The sequence below is a fragment of the Patella vulgata genome, chromosome 1, assembly GCF_932274485.2.
Source record: "Patella vulgata chromosome 1, xgPatVulg1.2, whole genome shotgun sequence".
In the NCBI taxonomy this organism is placed as follows: Eukaryota; Metazoa; Mollusca; class Gastropoda; family Patellidae; genus Patella; species Patella vulgata.
The window spans coordinates 22245360-22260946 of record NC_065879.2 but is presented as its reverse complement, the minus strand read 5'-3'; the positions used below and the strand labels follow the sequence as shown (position 1 = coordinate 22260946).

The following is a 15587-nucleotide window of genomic DNA, read 5'->3' as shown; positions in this document are numbered from 1 at the left end:
ACATGTCAGCCATTAGGAAAAGCAAACGGGGTTTATAAGACAACTTCTATTTGACCCTTAAGTAATATGGTGGGGGTTTTCAAAGACTATGAATGCGCCCATTAAGAAGCGGACACTTTTATTAGAAAAAAAGTATTTAGTGACCTGGAAGCATACAATTTGTAGTATGTAGGTGGTATATACTATAGTTTAAGGCTAACAGCCAGAAAGCTAACTATTAGTCCTATATTATGCTGCATTACATATTTCGTTATTTGTTGGTTTAGTTACTTTTATTTTAGCACGGTTTTTTTGGTGGGTGTGAAATTCTTGACAACAATAAAAGAAGACAATTTTGCATGATTATAAAGTTTTATTATAAATATAATTAATCTAGTCGCAGTATAATTCATTATGGTAAAAAAGCCAATAATATATATCACAAAAAAATGATGCAATTATATTTAGCTTTATTTTAATCATGAGGTGCGATAGTCTTATCTCAATAGATAGAGAAATCAGTAGCTCTAAAAAAAACAATGGGTGGGTGTCTACGGATCACCATAATAGGTGAGCTGGAAGTTACTAATAAAATTCATATATCAAAATTTAAACAAAACGTATTTATCTTGGTGTTAATAAGAAGTGGCCGATTACTACTAATAATTTAGAAATGAAATGAGATTTAACGTCTTATTGTTCTGCTCCGACTGGGTCTATAAAGACGGGAATACGCCATACAGTGGGCTATGAGGGACATTTTGCCCGGACAGCGGCGTTACTGCCAAGGGTTCTTTTACGTGCACGCCAATGTGTACATGCACGAGACCTCGGTCTTTCGTCCATCGGAACGACTATACGTTTCCCTTGCCAGGCATCGATGACAAGGACGAGCAACGCCGGAAACTTCCAATTTAAAATTATTTACGATAACGGTTTATCTTTCTAAAGTAAATTCCATGGCAAATAATAAAATAATAATAATGTAAATTTATAATGCACTCAATAATCCATCCATTTACGCATGCTAAGAGGGGAGTTGGGTGGCTAAATGGTTTAACGCGTGCGCGCTAGATTGTAAGGTCTGTCATTAAGTCAAGTGACGTGCTTTCGATTCCCCGTTAAGTGAACAGGAGTGGGTCGCCTGTCCAACCTCGTGGGGTTTCTCGTGCTCCTCTTTTCAAACGTGATTTTTCGTACAACCAGGAGCCACAATCCAAGAAGTTATGGTCTGAAATGCGCGAATACATAAAACAATCCGTTTCTAATCTGGATAAGAGAGCTTAAATAAAAAAACTGTTTACCCGTGACTTTGTGTAAGTTTGAGATGTGTACTGACAACTGATTCCAAAGACGAGCTGCAGAAGCGATGGGATTTTTATCACCAAATTGTTCTATTTTTCTTTTAGCAACAGAAAGTACGCTTTTGTTTTGCGATCTTAGGGTACGTTTCATTTATAGTTGTCAAAAGTTCAAACAAATATAAGGGGGCGCATCATTTGACATTGATAGACTACTGACACCTCGGGGTCCACATTTGGAGTCTGTTTTTTTTTTACTTTCAAGACTATTGCTATTTTTTTATCATGCAGAATAGGGTTATACATTTTCACATGGTGTAGCTAATCCGAAAACTATACACAACAATAATGACATAAGTTTCCCACGTCCGATAAAAGGGCAACATTGTTGACGATACCAACTCTCCAAATAAAAGAGAAGTGAAACCAGGTGTTCCTACACCTACAGCTAACTGGAAGAATAATTTAGACTTTGTTTTAGAATTGAAGACTACTGGGAAAGGGATAACACCTACAGCTAACTGGAGGAATAATTTAGACTTTGTTTTAGAATTGAAGACTACCGGGAAAGGGGTAACGGCGGGATTAATTAAATAGTATAAAATAAGTTTGGAACGATTATACAACATTATAATATCAATCTGTACATAGATAAAGTAGATTTCAGTGTATTTATAACAAAATATACAGATATCACAGACCTTTGTCATACGAAAACACTTTCGTAAAGGATGAGAACACTCTTCACAGAAATACAAAGTCTAGCGGTCTAAAAATACTATTCATTAAAGTTCACATAACATACTCGTTTGTAGACAGACTTTTTTCGCTCCATGCTGTTTTTGGTATCTGTTTGTCTGGCCGCCCGTGTAACTCATAAGCTGCATTGTCAAAACCTTTAGGTTTCCGCTTTCTACATAACCTGAATTAGTAAATATAAATTGTGTAAAGAATTTTACAACCTTTAGATTCTCGCTTTCTGCATAACCTAAATAATGATTTTAAAAATCATTGATAAAAAATCGAACTATGAAAATGTCTTGTCTTAATATGATATTGAACGAGAATGATCTTCATTTGGATAAATGAATCTGTTAGTATTTTTTAGAGAATAAAACTGGTTAATTGAGTCATACTAGTCCAGTACAACGAACTGCCACACTGTGATACTTTATCAAAAACAATACAAATGTTGTGCGTGTGGGTTGTCCATACGTCCCTACTTTATCAAAAACAATACAAATTGTGTGCGTGTGGGGTTGACCATACGTCCCTACATTCCACGCCCTAACCATCTGCATGTAATTGTCGGAGTTTAAATAGTATATAAGCATCGCTGTTATCAAGTCAACAGTACAACTCCTTAAATGCGTCACATGCACCGTTAAGCAAATCTAGCGATCATCATCAAAATGGACAAATATTTTGATTTAAAATTTTCAAATAAATATGCTATATCGTCCCATACCCCCTTTTCAGTTAAACACTTAAACCAGCTTTTATTTACGGTGCCCTATGAAATCCATCACTTCCCCTTTAAAGCACGATCTCAGACCCCATTTCTACTATTTAGTAGTTTCAGTACTGTTTTTATTTCCACTGAATGACTGGTAATCGATTAAATCATTGTTGTGTTTAATAGAGATAAAGGACACAGTGTTTAAAAGAATGACTGTATTATACTTACCGTTTACCCTTGCGTAGGAAAATGATACTTATTATAACTAGGACCAAAACAACCATAACAGATAAGCCCACAATTAAAGCCATGGATACAGCTAAAAAAAAATATATCAAATAATATCTCTTCATTACGTTACCTTTAGGTACTTTAAAGCTCGTACAGGCGGACATAGTTACGTTAAATGAGCTAAACCTCCAATTCGATGTTATCCAGAATATTCGAAATTAAAAACACGAATTAGAATTCAATATTGATCCATTTCAATCACTATTGATGTTGTTATGATGCCGTGAAAATATGAGATCCTAATATCAAATATTTAAGACATAATTACTATTTTAAAATCAATGAACAAACTTATGCCGTTCAATTGGAACTGTTCATGTAGCTTAATTTTGCAAATCAGCTAGTTTCAATTGGCTTGCTGCCGATGAGGCTTTTAAAAAAGATCTGCGCACGTACATGTATATATACTCTTCGAAAAAGTAGGAAATATTGAAATGCAAATACCTATGCCGGTTGTGATATTATAAATAGTCATGGACACTTGACATGCTTTGAGAGTATGTTCACAGTTGAAGAACTTGTCCCCCAACAGAATCACTGAGCTGCACATGCGAAACGCAATGGCACCATACACGTGGGAGGGGTTCATTGTCAAATTTGACACTTCAAGGAAGGGTTGGATGAAAACTGCCGCGTGCTGGTTTATCCTATCCATGTTTGCTTTCCTATCGGTTCTTTCATAAGATTTACCGTTTAGCGTATCTTTGCTTTAGTGTGTTGCGTTTAATTTGCAATGAGACGTCTTCAACATGATGAACGTCTACGTGTGGGTATGTTATGGTGTGAGGAGGAATCATTATGACTGGCAGAACGGACTTGCATATTGTTCATGGAAGGGTCACTGGCGTGTACTACCGTGGCCACATCCTGACACCGATAGTTCTGCCCTTTCCTCAACGTGCAGGCCGACGTTACATCTTTCAAGATGATATTGCCCATGCCTACCGCGCTTGTGTCGTGAATGACTACCTCCAGCGTCACCATATTGTCCATATGCTTTCGCCAGTCATGCGTCCTGACCTTTCCCCTATAGAGCATGTCTGGGAATGATCGGGGGACGTGTTCATCGATGTCAACAGACAACACTGCAAGAGGAGTAGATCAGATTGCCCCAAATCGTGATTGGACGGTTGATTAGGAGCATGCCACGACGAATTGCTGAATGTCTGAGGATTGGTGGACCAATTACTCATTATTAAGACAAAAATCAAGTGAGTGAAATGGGGCCGTCAGATAAGCCGCCCATATGAACTGTTTATGTTCATGTGTAGGCAATTGGCCTGGTTACCTCTAATAAAAACAGCAGTGCATTTCCGCAGTTTTGTATTGTTTCTGAATACCCCCTACTTTTTTAAGAGTATATATAGATATTAGTGACTGACAAAGTGAGAGTAATTGGTCAGTATAGTTCCTATGATTTGGTTCAATGCCCATGAAAACATTCCACTCTCATACTTTACAATCGCTGTTAACTTTATGCTAGCAACTTATTTAGTTTTTGAATAGTACAATATGTAAGATGATAAAATCAATACAAATTACTGATCTTACCTTGAACTGGGATTGGGGCATCAACTGTAATACATAAAATACGCAAAATGTAATACATTTTCAAGGAAATAAATACAAAGAAGTACACTCACCACTCTAGATTTACACTTACATTTTGATTGCTGACCACTCTATTTTCACGCTTACAAGCCGGCCACTCTAGATTTACACTTACACTCTAACTATTCTTGATATATCTGTACAACCTCTCAATCTAACTTTACACTTACATTTTGATTTCTGGCCACTCTAGATTTACACATACATTCGGGCCACTCTGTATTTACACTTAGATTCCGACCACTCTAGACTGACACTTATAAATTAGCACTCTTCTGGCAACTCTATATTTAGTCTTACATTCCAGTCACTCTAGACTGACACTTACATCATGAACACTCTAGATGTACACTTACATTATAACACTTGCGCTTTCATGTATATGACTTACCATCACATTCTGACTCATCTCTAGATCCTAGACCTCTTGTAGTTTTACCAACAGGACATGTTTTACATCCCGTTTGACCAACAGCATCTGTATACTGACCAATTTCACACAATTCACAATAATCTTCCTTCATATAAGATCCTAAACCACATGGTACTGGTAAAATAAAGTAAATAATAATAATATATTTCACACAAAACAATATGTGCATTGGTTTAAATAACCTCGCGGCAAATAAAAACAAAACAGTCAGTCAAATAAAAACCATATGTTATTTTCGTTTCTATATTCGATTAGTCATGTCATGTACCATGATAATACTCACGACCTTGATTAGACAGCCGATTAATAATTTGACACAGATTACCAAATATTCCTGGGCCGTCACCCGCGAAACAAGGGCCAAAGCTATTTTTAGTCTCTCTCTCCCTTTCCCTTTTCCCCCTTTTGCATGGCATTTTTTGTTGACTTTTTGGTGTAGAATCGAAAAAAAGGGTTTGAAAATACATTTTCTGCCAGGTTTTGATGAATATTCATGATTTTGAGGCGGAAGGATACAAGAGTTGTGAGGTTGGTTACGTTGAAATGTAGGGCCGGAAATTGCATGTTTACTTGTCTCTACTTCCAGCTTGTGTATCTCAAGTTTTTCATGGTGAACCTCATACATGCTTTTGGGCAAGAGTTTGCCACATGTTGCTCCATCTGTGGCAGAACGCGTTCTACCCAACGAAAATTTGGGAAAAAGTTAGAGCCGGTGTAAGAGACGAGAATTAACATTAAATGGGAAATAATTAGTGATCTGTGGCCAATTACTAGTGTACTTACATGTATACCAGGGCATGGCGTATTCTTGTAATTGTGACCTCATGTGTACCGCGTGTTTTGATTGGTAAACTGATCTGGCGTCAAACAATCAATCACATTATTTATTAAAATAAATATGAATAAATGAGATATATCTTTATCATATGAACGTTTGTTTCGTACTAGATTGTATCAAACGGAAATACAAACCACAATAAACATCATATGGCCAACTTCCAACTGGACAACCTGCTTTACCCTGGCTTTCTGTAGAATTATTGTTTAATTCATAGATATTCTGTAAAACATCTACCGTAAATTCTCCTTTAAGCGCCGATGAATCTAACGAAGAAATCGCTTCTTGGAGTTGTTTTATTTTATTACTGTGATCTGAAAAAAAACAGTGTTGATTTTAAAATTCTACAGATAACTATGACTCTATCTAGTGGAGTTTTTAAATTCAAAATCAGTATCAACGAGGCAATACCTGAAGAAGCAGAGACTAAATCTGTGGCCAATGTTTCCATAGCGTGTTACCCAATATCGTTACCAACCGAACGCACCCAATGAAATAATATATTATCAATAACAATCAGGACGGCATTCTGTCAGTGGTACAAATTTGAACTAAATCTGGATTGTAAAACCCACCACTGTGCAAAAGATACAGTCTTAAGGGTCATCTGGTTAGGTGAAGAAAAACGAGTCAAAGTTGGCGGTATAGGTTAGGTTATTAATATAATAATACATTGTACTTTCTTTGTCTGTGAAAATATCTTTCCATTTATTATTATTATTATTATTGTTCGATTTATATAGCGCTTCATTACACATGAGTGTTTCTAAGCGCATTCACAACAAAACAGTTCAAAAACATTTTTGAAATAAGTAGGTTTTTAAGTTAGTCTTAAAGCTCTGGATGGAAGAGGACTCTCTAAGAGTTTTTGGAAGATCATTCCACATTTTGCTGCTTTGACGGAGAAAGCATATTCACCAGAACGCTTATTATATTTGGGGATCCTCAATATGCTACGATCACTTGAAGAACGAAGGTTGGATCGCTGGGGAGTATCGAAATCAAAGAGTTCTTTTAAATAACTAGGTGCGGTGTCAGAATAAATTGATTTACACACATTCACAAGAGCTTTAAATTGAACCCTCGCTCGAACTGGAAGCCAATGGAGTTTCTGTAACTTAGCTGATATATGATCAAATTTTCGTGTTTTAGTTATAAGACGTGCAGCATTGTTTTGCGCTATTTGTAGTCTGTTTAAAGCTGTTTCTGGTGCTCCTAATAGAAGAGAATTTGCATAATCCATGTGCGATGTTACTAAAGCTCTAACAACACTCTGGCAAGCATCAGTATTAAGATTAGAGCGTATTCTCGAAATAGCTCTCATTTGATGATGCATTTTTCGTATGATACTATTGATTTGGGGAACTGGGGACATAAATTCATCAGTAACATAGCCGAGATTTTTAGCCTGCTTCTTGGGAGATATAGAGCAATCACCGATCTGAATGGAATCCGCTTTAAACAATTTACTGGATTGTGATTTTGATGATATGATAAGAAATTCAGATTTGTCATCGTTAAGTTTTAGCTTATTTCTGGTCATCCATCCTCGAATGTCATTAAGACAAGACTCAAGTCTACTGATAGAATCCTTGGAAGCAAGATAGTTGTTGTGTTGAAAATAGTCATATATTTGGGTGTCATCAGCAAAGCCGTGGTTTTGTACCCCATGTCTTCTTATGATTTGACCAATCGGAAGAATGTATAGAAGAAAAAGTAGAGGTCCCAATACAGATCCTTGTGGAACACCTATCCTAACAGCACAGGGTTGAGACACATACCTGTTTATTTGCACCTTTTGTGTTCTATCTTGAAGATATGACTTTATCCATGACAGTGCGGCTCCACAGATCCCAACCGAACATTCCAGCATTTGAAATAAAATACTATGATCTATAGTATCAAAAGCAGCACTGAGGTCCAAAAGTACTAGGTGTACGGCTAGATGCCTATCCAGTGCCAGGTCAATATCGTTTTTAATTTTAAGTAGAGCCGTCTCTGTACTGTGATCTCGTTTGTAAGCTGATTGAAGTGATTCGTGTAAACCGTTTTCAGACAAATAATTTGAAATTTGAGAAGCAATAACTCTTTCAATAACCTTGCCGATGAATGGTAAGTTGGAAACAGGTCGATAATTCTTACACAGCTGAGGATCAAGGTTTGGTTTCTTCAACAAAGGTGAGATCAGAGCTGACTTTAAGCAAACAGGAACAGTACTAGTGGTTATAGAATCATTAACAATGCCAGTAATGATTGGAAGCAGAACCTCCAGTACTTTCTCCTCTTTCAGAAGCCAGGTTGGGAGAGGATCAGAATTTACCGTTCTGAATTCGAGCACCACTCAAGCAACATATCACCACTCAAGCAACATATCATACCTATTAAATTTGGTTGAAATCCGTTAAGTGGTTTAAAAGAAGAAGTCAAAACGTGTCAAAAAGTCGAAAATTTATCTTTGATGATTCCCTCGCTTAGGGAAATTTTGCCCGGGCAGCGGCACTATGGCCTACTCTTATATCGAATTCCAACTGCCAGGGATCTTTTACGTGTACACGGGAACGACTAGTCAACTGTCCTTGTCAGGGCGTAAAATGAGAGAGAGAGAGAGAGAGAGAGAGAGAGATGGGGTTTAACGTCCACTCGACACAAACTAGGTCATTTCGGGACTAACATATGGTTTAATTTTATTTCAATAATTCGTTTGCGCGTAGGGGTCTTTAGCAGTGGGAGGAAACCGGAGGACCCGGAGAAAACACACGAGGTTGGACAGGCGACCCTACTCCTTGTCACGTACAACCGGGGATTCGAAACCACGCCAGTTGACTCAATGACCGGCCTTATGGTACAGCGCGCACGTGCTAACCATTCGGCCATCCAACCGCCCCGTAAAATAGTAGAGGTAGTAAAAAATGTAAAAGGGGAGAGAATGGCAAGGGGCAAGACATAAGCCTTTTGGGATGTTTTCTCGGTGAGCTAATAAATATGATCCAAATTAAAAAGAAGAGAAATATTAGTAGAAGTTATTACTATAATAAAGTGATGTGTACCTGTTTGTGATAAGGAAGAAATAACAACTTCAATTGAAGCTCTGTTTTCATCCAGTGACCTCTTCTGTCGGTCCCCAATATTAGCACAACTTGAAACTTTCACTGTATCCACAGTACACATTTGAGATTTGACACAGTCTAATTTAGATAGCAATGTTGTTATTTGCTGTTTTGTCTGTTCCTGAAACTTGTCTGTGAAATCAGCCTGTTCACAGTTTAAGTTGCTATAGGTTCCGCCAAATATGACGCTTAGTGTAACTGCTGGTTCAAACTCTGAGAGAAAACAAAAACAAAGCATATCAACCCAAAGTTTGATTTTGTAAACACACATCCCTGAATCGGAGCATATAGCTAATAAATTCAGAATTCTAGTCGGTTGTGATCGAAATAACGTTACCCCAGCGCGCATTCCGGTGATGGAGAATACCTTAATTGTGGCAACAGTAATCAAGAGTTCCGTTTCGAACGAAGTCCATCGACCCCAGTATATATATATGTATTTCAAATCACAGCATTAAAGGGACAATAACACTCTTGCTGGCTTGACAGCTCCAGAAAATAAAAAATAGCCTTATTCTAAGTACTAGATGTGTTAGTGTCCTACCTGTTGTGTAAATTATCTATTAAATCCTATTTTACTTGTCCAAAGGGTTCAAAAATATTTTTAAATCCAAGTCACATTTGAAAAGCTTTACGTCAGGCTTTTCAAATCATTTAGTTGAATTTTTCCAATTTTTTTTAAATTAGGTGTGTTAAGATGAAATTTATATCATCAATTAATTGGAATATTGTAAAATAGTAAAATTTGTTGACCAGAATAAAGATTGGGACATATTATTCAGTTACAACAAGAGTGGTATTGAGCCTTTAACAAGAGGGTTTATTAAGGGTAGCTTTATAAATCTACAGATATATACTGCTGTAATCAAAACATTACTTCCTTGATGTGTATAACTAATTAGTAAGGGAAAACATGATGATGAATGTATAAATGTATGATGAACTCAAAAGTGATGATAAATGTAGAAATGTATGATGAACTCATAAGTGATGATAAATGCAGAAAAACAGAAATGTTATAAAAACGTTTAAGATTCCAGGCGATGATGGTATCTCAATTAAGGTGTATAAAAAGTATATTTCATAAAAATATGGTATTAACTTTTGTGTTACAGAAAGATAAAACTTTAAGTATCTGAAAAACAATTGAAGCCAATAAAAGTAATTAACTGCACTAGAAATAATGGCTAAAATAATAGAAAGCAGATTTAAAAGATTATCAAATATAATTAGTACAGGCTAAACTAGTTTTGTTTCTGGAAGATTAGAGTGGGTGGCGTTATTTCTAAGACACTTGAATCCTAATAAGGTATTTAAATAAAATACCTTTAATCCAAAAAATCGTGAATTCGAGAATTAGAAAAGAAGGTTGTTGTAGTTTATACTTACTAGAACAATATGGAAGTCGTTTGTAAGGATTATATACGCTATGATAATTCCATTCATAGAAAGTTGATGGTCCACATAAATATTGTTTTAAAGGTGGTATATCATTCATGTAGCCTTGGTTACACCCAGTTGTACATATTATATGATCTGTTGAGTTGTCACAATCGATGTAACCATTTTCAGGAGCAACTATATCTTCACAGACTGTTGATAGAAATACAATCGATATAATATAGTACATTATCAGGAGCAACTATATATTCACAGACTGTTCATAGAAATACAATTGATATAGTACATTATCAGGAGCAACTATATCTTCACAGATCGTTGATAGAAATACAATTGATATATGTAGTATGTAGTTCATTATCAGTTTCGCCCCCCCCCCCCCACCATAAAAAAATAGATATGCATTGTCCGTCAATATCACAGCACCCCCGAGAACACTTCCGGCCCCCTTCGTTGCTCTGAGCTAGTTACGCCCTGTATCTGGAGCATTTATATCTACATCGTAATTAACTGTAAAGCGTTCGTGTACGCACGTCAGTGTGTACGTAATTGGACATCGGTTTTCTGTCTCATCCGAAAGACTAGCCAACAAAATACTAGTCAGCCCCAATGGCGCTACCCCTAACAAGTGGGGGACGATCTTTGTGGCAAACTGCCCCGGACAAAAAAGACTTTTTTGTTTGTTTACAAAAGATTATTTTATTATACTAGCTAATCCTTTTAAGAGTTTCTCCATAACTGTCCAAGCATTACGAAAATGGATGATCCCCCGAAACACTGGCTAGATACATTTCAATTCTAGATGCTATTCAGTCAACTCACGGATCTGAGTATGGAAATATTTACCTTTGCATTCAGCTTGTATGCATTCCTCAACCTCAGTATCAACCCCTTCACACTCCAGACCTCCATTATCTGGGCTAGGATCATCACAAACACGTTTTCTGTACCTGGTACCGTTACCACAAGATGCAGAGCAGACTGACCAATTACCATAATCAGTCCAACCCCCATCAACTGCAATTGAAAGAACCAATCAAAATTATATAAACTTTATTATGTGAAGCCAAGACAATATTGCCATAACTTACCAATCCCAGTCAAAATGGTACTATGACCTGTAACAGCTAATAGTACATTCCTGTTCAATATAGACTCCAGTAGATGAGCCAAATCGCCTTCTCGCCAAAACCATGAAATTATCACCACGTCGGTAAAAGACAAGTAAAATGTCTTTGCCAAACAGAGTTGATATTGAGAAAATTAAAAAGAAAAGGAGATGGTATGCGTATATTATATTATTTTGTTTCACATCTTCCATATTTCTGCTGAAAACAACCCGGTCTCGCTTATTTGAATATGAACGTAATAGACTTTAGTAAGGTGGCTGCAAAAGGACATCCAACGATTTTATTTTTCTCGTTCGATCGACTTTCTATAACAAAGGTAAACAGGAAGTGTTTCCACGTACTAATAATGTAGTACTAATTTCAAGACGTAAATAATTGGATAAAGAGATGGACGTTCTTACTATAATAGTTCATAAATAGAAAATTAAAAATGAATATATTGAATTTTAAATTTTAGTCAAAATCCTTTATTCTGTGAAGTTATGTTTGTAATTAATATAAGTAGTTTTACAAAATGTTTATTATCGTAGCAACGTTACTTGACAATGCAGACTAAGTCCCAATTATCTATTTTATTGGTAAACTACTTAAATGGCCGCGGTGTTACAATCTAATTAAAATCTGGTTCATCCGATCGCACGGAGAGTTGATTGTGGGCTTCAGGGGCGTGGATTTGGCGGGGGGGGGGGGGCGAACCCTAGAACCTGGAGCATTTTATTAGCAAACCAAAATAATAATTACGAACAGTTTACTGTACCAGTGTTATTTCGATGAAAGCTGTGACTAGGGGTAATATGATGACGATATGGAAAAATTGACTTCCTACATCAAAGCTGCACAAATATTAATTGTTCATGAAGTTAAGTGAATCGTCCAAAGACGTTCATTCTACGATAAGGGCTGTTGTCTATGAACATCTTGGCGACATGCTTTGGGTCCTGATCATGGAGGAGGTCATTATGCACCGCACAAACCATCAGGTGGTTCAGTCGCTTTTGCTTCATGGATAGAGCCGGCTCGCTCAGAAGGGGGGGGGGCGTTTTTTGATTGGTTGATTTATTATTTTGATTGCCACCTGCGATCGGTGAATTAAGGAGGAAGATATCGTGAAGATCAGTAACTGTGGTTAGATAACCTTCAGAACAGGACATTCATCTGGATATAAACCTGAAAATCTGTCCTTGCGATCCAAATTAGATTCTAGTCCCCACCCCTAAATCCACGCCCATGGTGGGCTTGTTAATAAATGTTTACATAATAGGTAGATTTAGTTCTTACGTATTGCATTTATATCTCTTTGAAATGATTCATTTGTGTAATAATTCATTAATGGAATTTTGATGTTAGTTTTAGTTAGCGTAGAAAACAGGGGGAATGTTTATACTTACCAACAACAATTTCACAATACTTCCCTTTAAAACCAGTAGGACAACCACAATGATAATCATCGACGTCATCAATACACGTGCCGTTGTTCAAGCATACGCCATTAATACAGTCGTTTATATTGACATGGCAGAATTTATCTGTAAATCCCACGACACAGTGACACGTGACTTCATTAAGTCCATCTTCACACGTTGCATTATTTTGACATGGATGTGATTGACAGTCATCGGTATCTGATTAATAGAAATTAATTTGTAGCTTTCAAAACCTTTAAGCTCAAAAATAATACTTTAAAAGCTGAACAATAACCCCATGAAATTGATTTTCGTACTAAAGCATAAAAATTGTAAGCTTGGTTAGCATCCCAGAAAAGTTCGAAGTGGTACCAAGTTTTCTCTAGTATCTTGAACAAAAGTGCTTACTACTTTTTACTGTCCGTAACATTTCAAAAAAAAATAAAATAAAAAAGCCAAGTATACGATTGTTTACGAGGGAATGAAATATTTTACTGTTAGATATTTTATGTGAAACAAATCTTTTTTCTTACCATCACAAGTGCTGGGTAAATCAACAAATGAACCATCAAATCCAGCAAGTATAAAGTCTCTCCATGTTATCAGGTTCCCACTCAAATTACCAAAACATTTAGATGGTTGATCAGCAATATCTCTCGAGTTATTCCACACGTGGAATTGGCTGATTGATCCCACGAATTCCGTACCTGTAAGAACATGTTTGATTGGGAATTATATTTATTAGTTTACAGGTGTGGGCAGTCCACAACGCCGCTCCAATTTTCTATATATATGTTCATTGTCAATTTTTATATACAGTACAAACACTTAAAAAACACCCCTACCCCTGCATATACACACTAATTGGCTGTGTGACCACTCCATACCTACTCATGGCCACGTCCCCTTTGATATCTCTTTCTATATTGTGAGTTGGTATTATGTCAAATTCAAATTAGATAATGATTCTTACCTCCTAATTCAATAGAAGATATATTATGAGTTATACCAATGATATCTTCGTTTATTTTCAGAGTTCCATCATTCCAGACTTTAAGACTATTGTTAGTTAGGATAAGGTTCACAAGGTGCCATTTGTTAGTTAAGGAAGGAAGTTCTAGATTATAATCATGCCTAAAGTATTAAAATATGATAACAATTAGTTCAATTACATATTAACAGGGTTGTGGAGGCGGTTGTTGGGAGTGAGGCTGCGCATGCTTTATACGGTACTTTTCTAATAATGGCTACTCCACGTGCTCTAATACATAATAATTATACTGTTTAATCATAGATACATGATGACACATCATAGATAATAATTTCATGATTCGCGACTAACAGATATGTGATGGCACCTTAGAAGATAATCTTGTAGATTTATTGAACCCTTCATCTCTACGAGTAGCTGTGAGCTTATTAAGACATAATAAACTCTCACATCTTATCGATCTTGTCGAGTTCACCCATTGTACTTCGTGTTTCACCAAACGTTTGTCCAAGAAAAGAAACAAATGTTTGAATATAAACAAGAGATCTCTAAGACCATCGACAGTGACATCTCCGAATACTCGTGAAATATTACATGAGAAATAGAAACTCGGTTTTGGGTCTCTATAAAAATGCCAAGACATGAGCAGGGTGCTGCTGACAAGTAGTAACCATGTTTCTTGGTATACGTGTGGGACCGAACTACCTCTATATTAATCAACCAACTAAAACGCCACCAACCGTACCCCCACTCACCGATGATGATTAACAAGAACAGGGCGAGCGGTCTTCTTTGGTTACGAAACACCACAAAATTTGACTTGTGAGAACAAAACAGATTCAGTATGAAATATGTTGTGTATTCTAGAAAACAAATTTAGAACAAAATGTGCTTACTGATCTATGGTGACGATTAATGATGTATTTGTTATATTCATATCTATCCATGTCATCGTTTCATCTTTCATTTGAAACAAGTTAGTACATATTGAACAGCTAAACCAAAAACTTAAACTAATATCTTCTACTTCCACGGAACTTTCTACATACTGAACAGCGATACTGTCGTTTCCCATGCCTAGAAACTGTATATCAAAATCTGTGAAAGAAAAAAACAAATATAGGAAGATTATATTATCCATATCCCATTTTTAATATCAGGTATGTTAAGCCAAAGGTTCTTTTTTCACCCTGCACGTTTCAAGTCAGTAGCTTGAAGCGTATATATGGTATTAGGGTCAGTGGCTTGTGGCACGAAGTAACAGTATATTGTCGCATACATAATATATTATGTCAACGCTTGGGCGACATAATATATTGTGTTGACGCTCCAAGCGTGTTAGCATATTAGACCTGTAGACTCAGTGGAATGTACGCGTCATCAGAGCGGATCCAGGGGTTGGACCATGGGGACCGGTCCACCCCCTTAACAATAGAAAGTGTCCCTGTAAATAAAAGAGGGCATCCTTATCAGAAAAAGGGCACCTGTGATGTCAGAATTTCAAAAAAGGGCACTTTTCTTTCGGATTAGGGTTAGGGTTAGGGTTAGGACACAGAAAAGAGAGAAAAAACAGAAAAGAAAAAAACAATCGAAACTTACCGATTCCATGATGGAAAATACCGCCAAAATATGTCTCCAAAGCA

General features: G+C 36.5%; 1 protein-coding gene across 1 annotated transcript in view; it reads right to left on the bottom strand.

Annotated features, from left to right (window-relative positions):
* Positions 1-342: 342 nt before the first annotated feature.
* The window catches only part of LOC126808472 (sushi, von Willebrand factor type A, EGF and pentraxin domain-containing protein 1), a 33516-nt gene continuing 18271 nt past the window's right edge, over positions 343-15587 (bottom strand). Inside the window, exons 15-26 of the mRNA XM_050533192.2 lie at positions 14841-15042; positions 13927-14087; positions 13487-13660; positions 12939-13172; positions 11267-11437; positions 10409-10612; positions 8960-9232; positions 6047-6226; positions 5033-5188; positions 4582-4605; positions 2968-3058; positions 343-2202 (exon numbers count right to left, since the gene is read on the bottom strand). Coding sequence (XP_050389149.2) covers positions 2073-2202; positions 2968-3058; positions 4582-4605; positions 5033-5188; positions 6047-6226; positions 8960-9232; positions 10409-10612; positions 11267-11437; positions 12939-13172; positions 13487-13660; positions 13927-14087; positions 14841-15042 — 2000 coding nt within the window. The 3' untranslated portion in view covers positions 343-2072. The remainder of the gene's footprint in view (positions 2203-2967; positions 3059-4581; positions 4606-5032; positions 5189-6046; positions 6227-8959; positions 9233-10408; positions 10613-11266; positions 11438-12938; positions 13173-13486; positions 13661-13926; positions 14088-14840; positions 15043-15587) is intronic.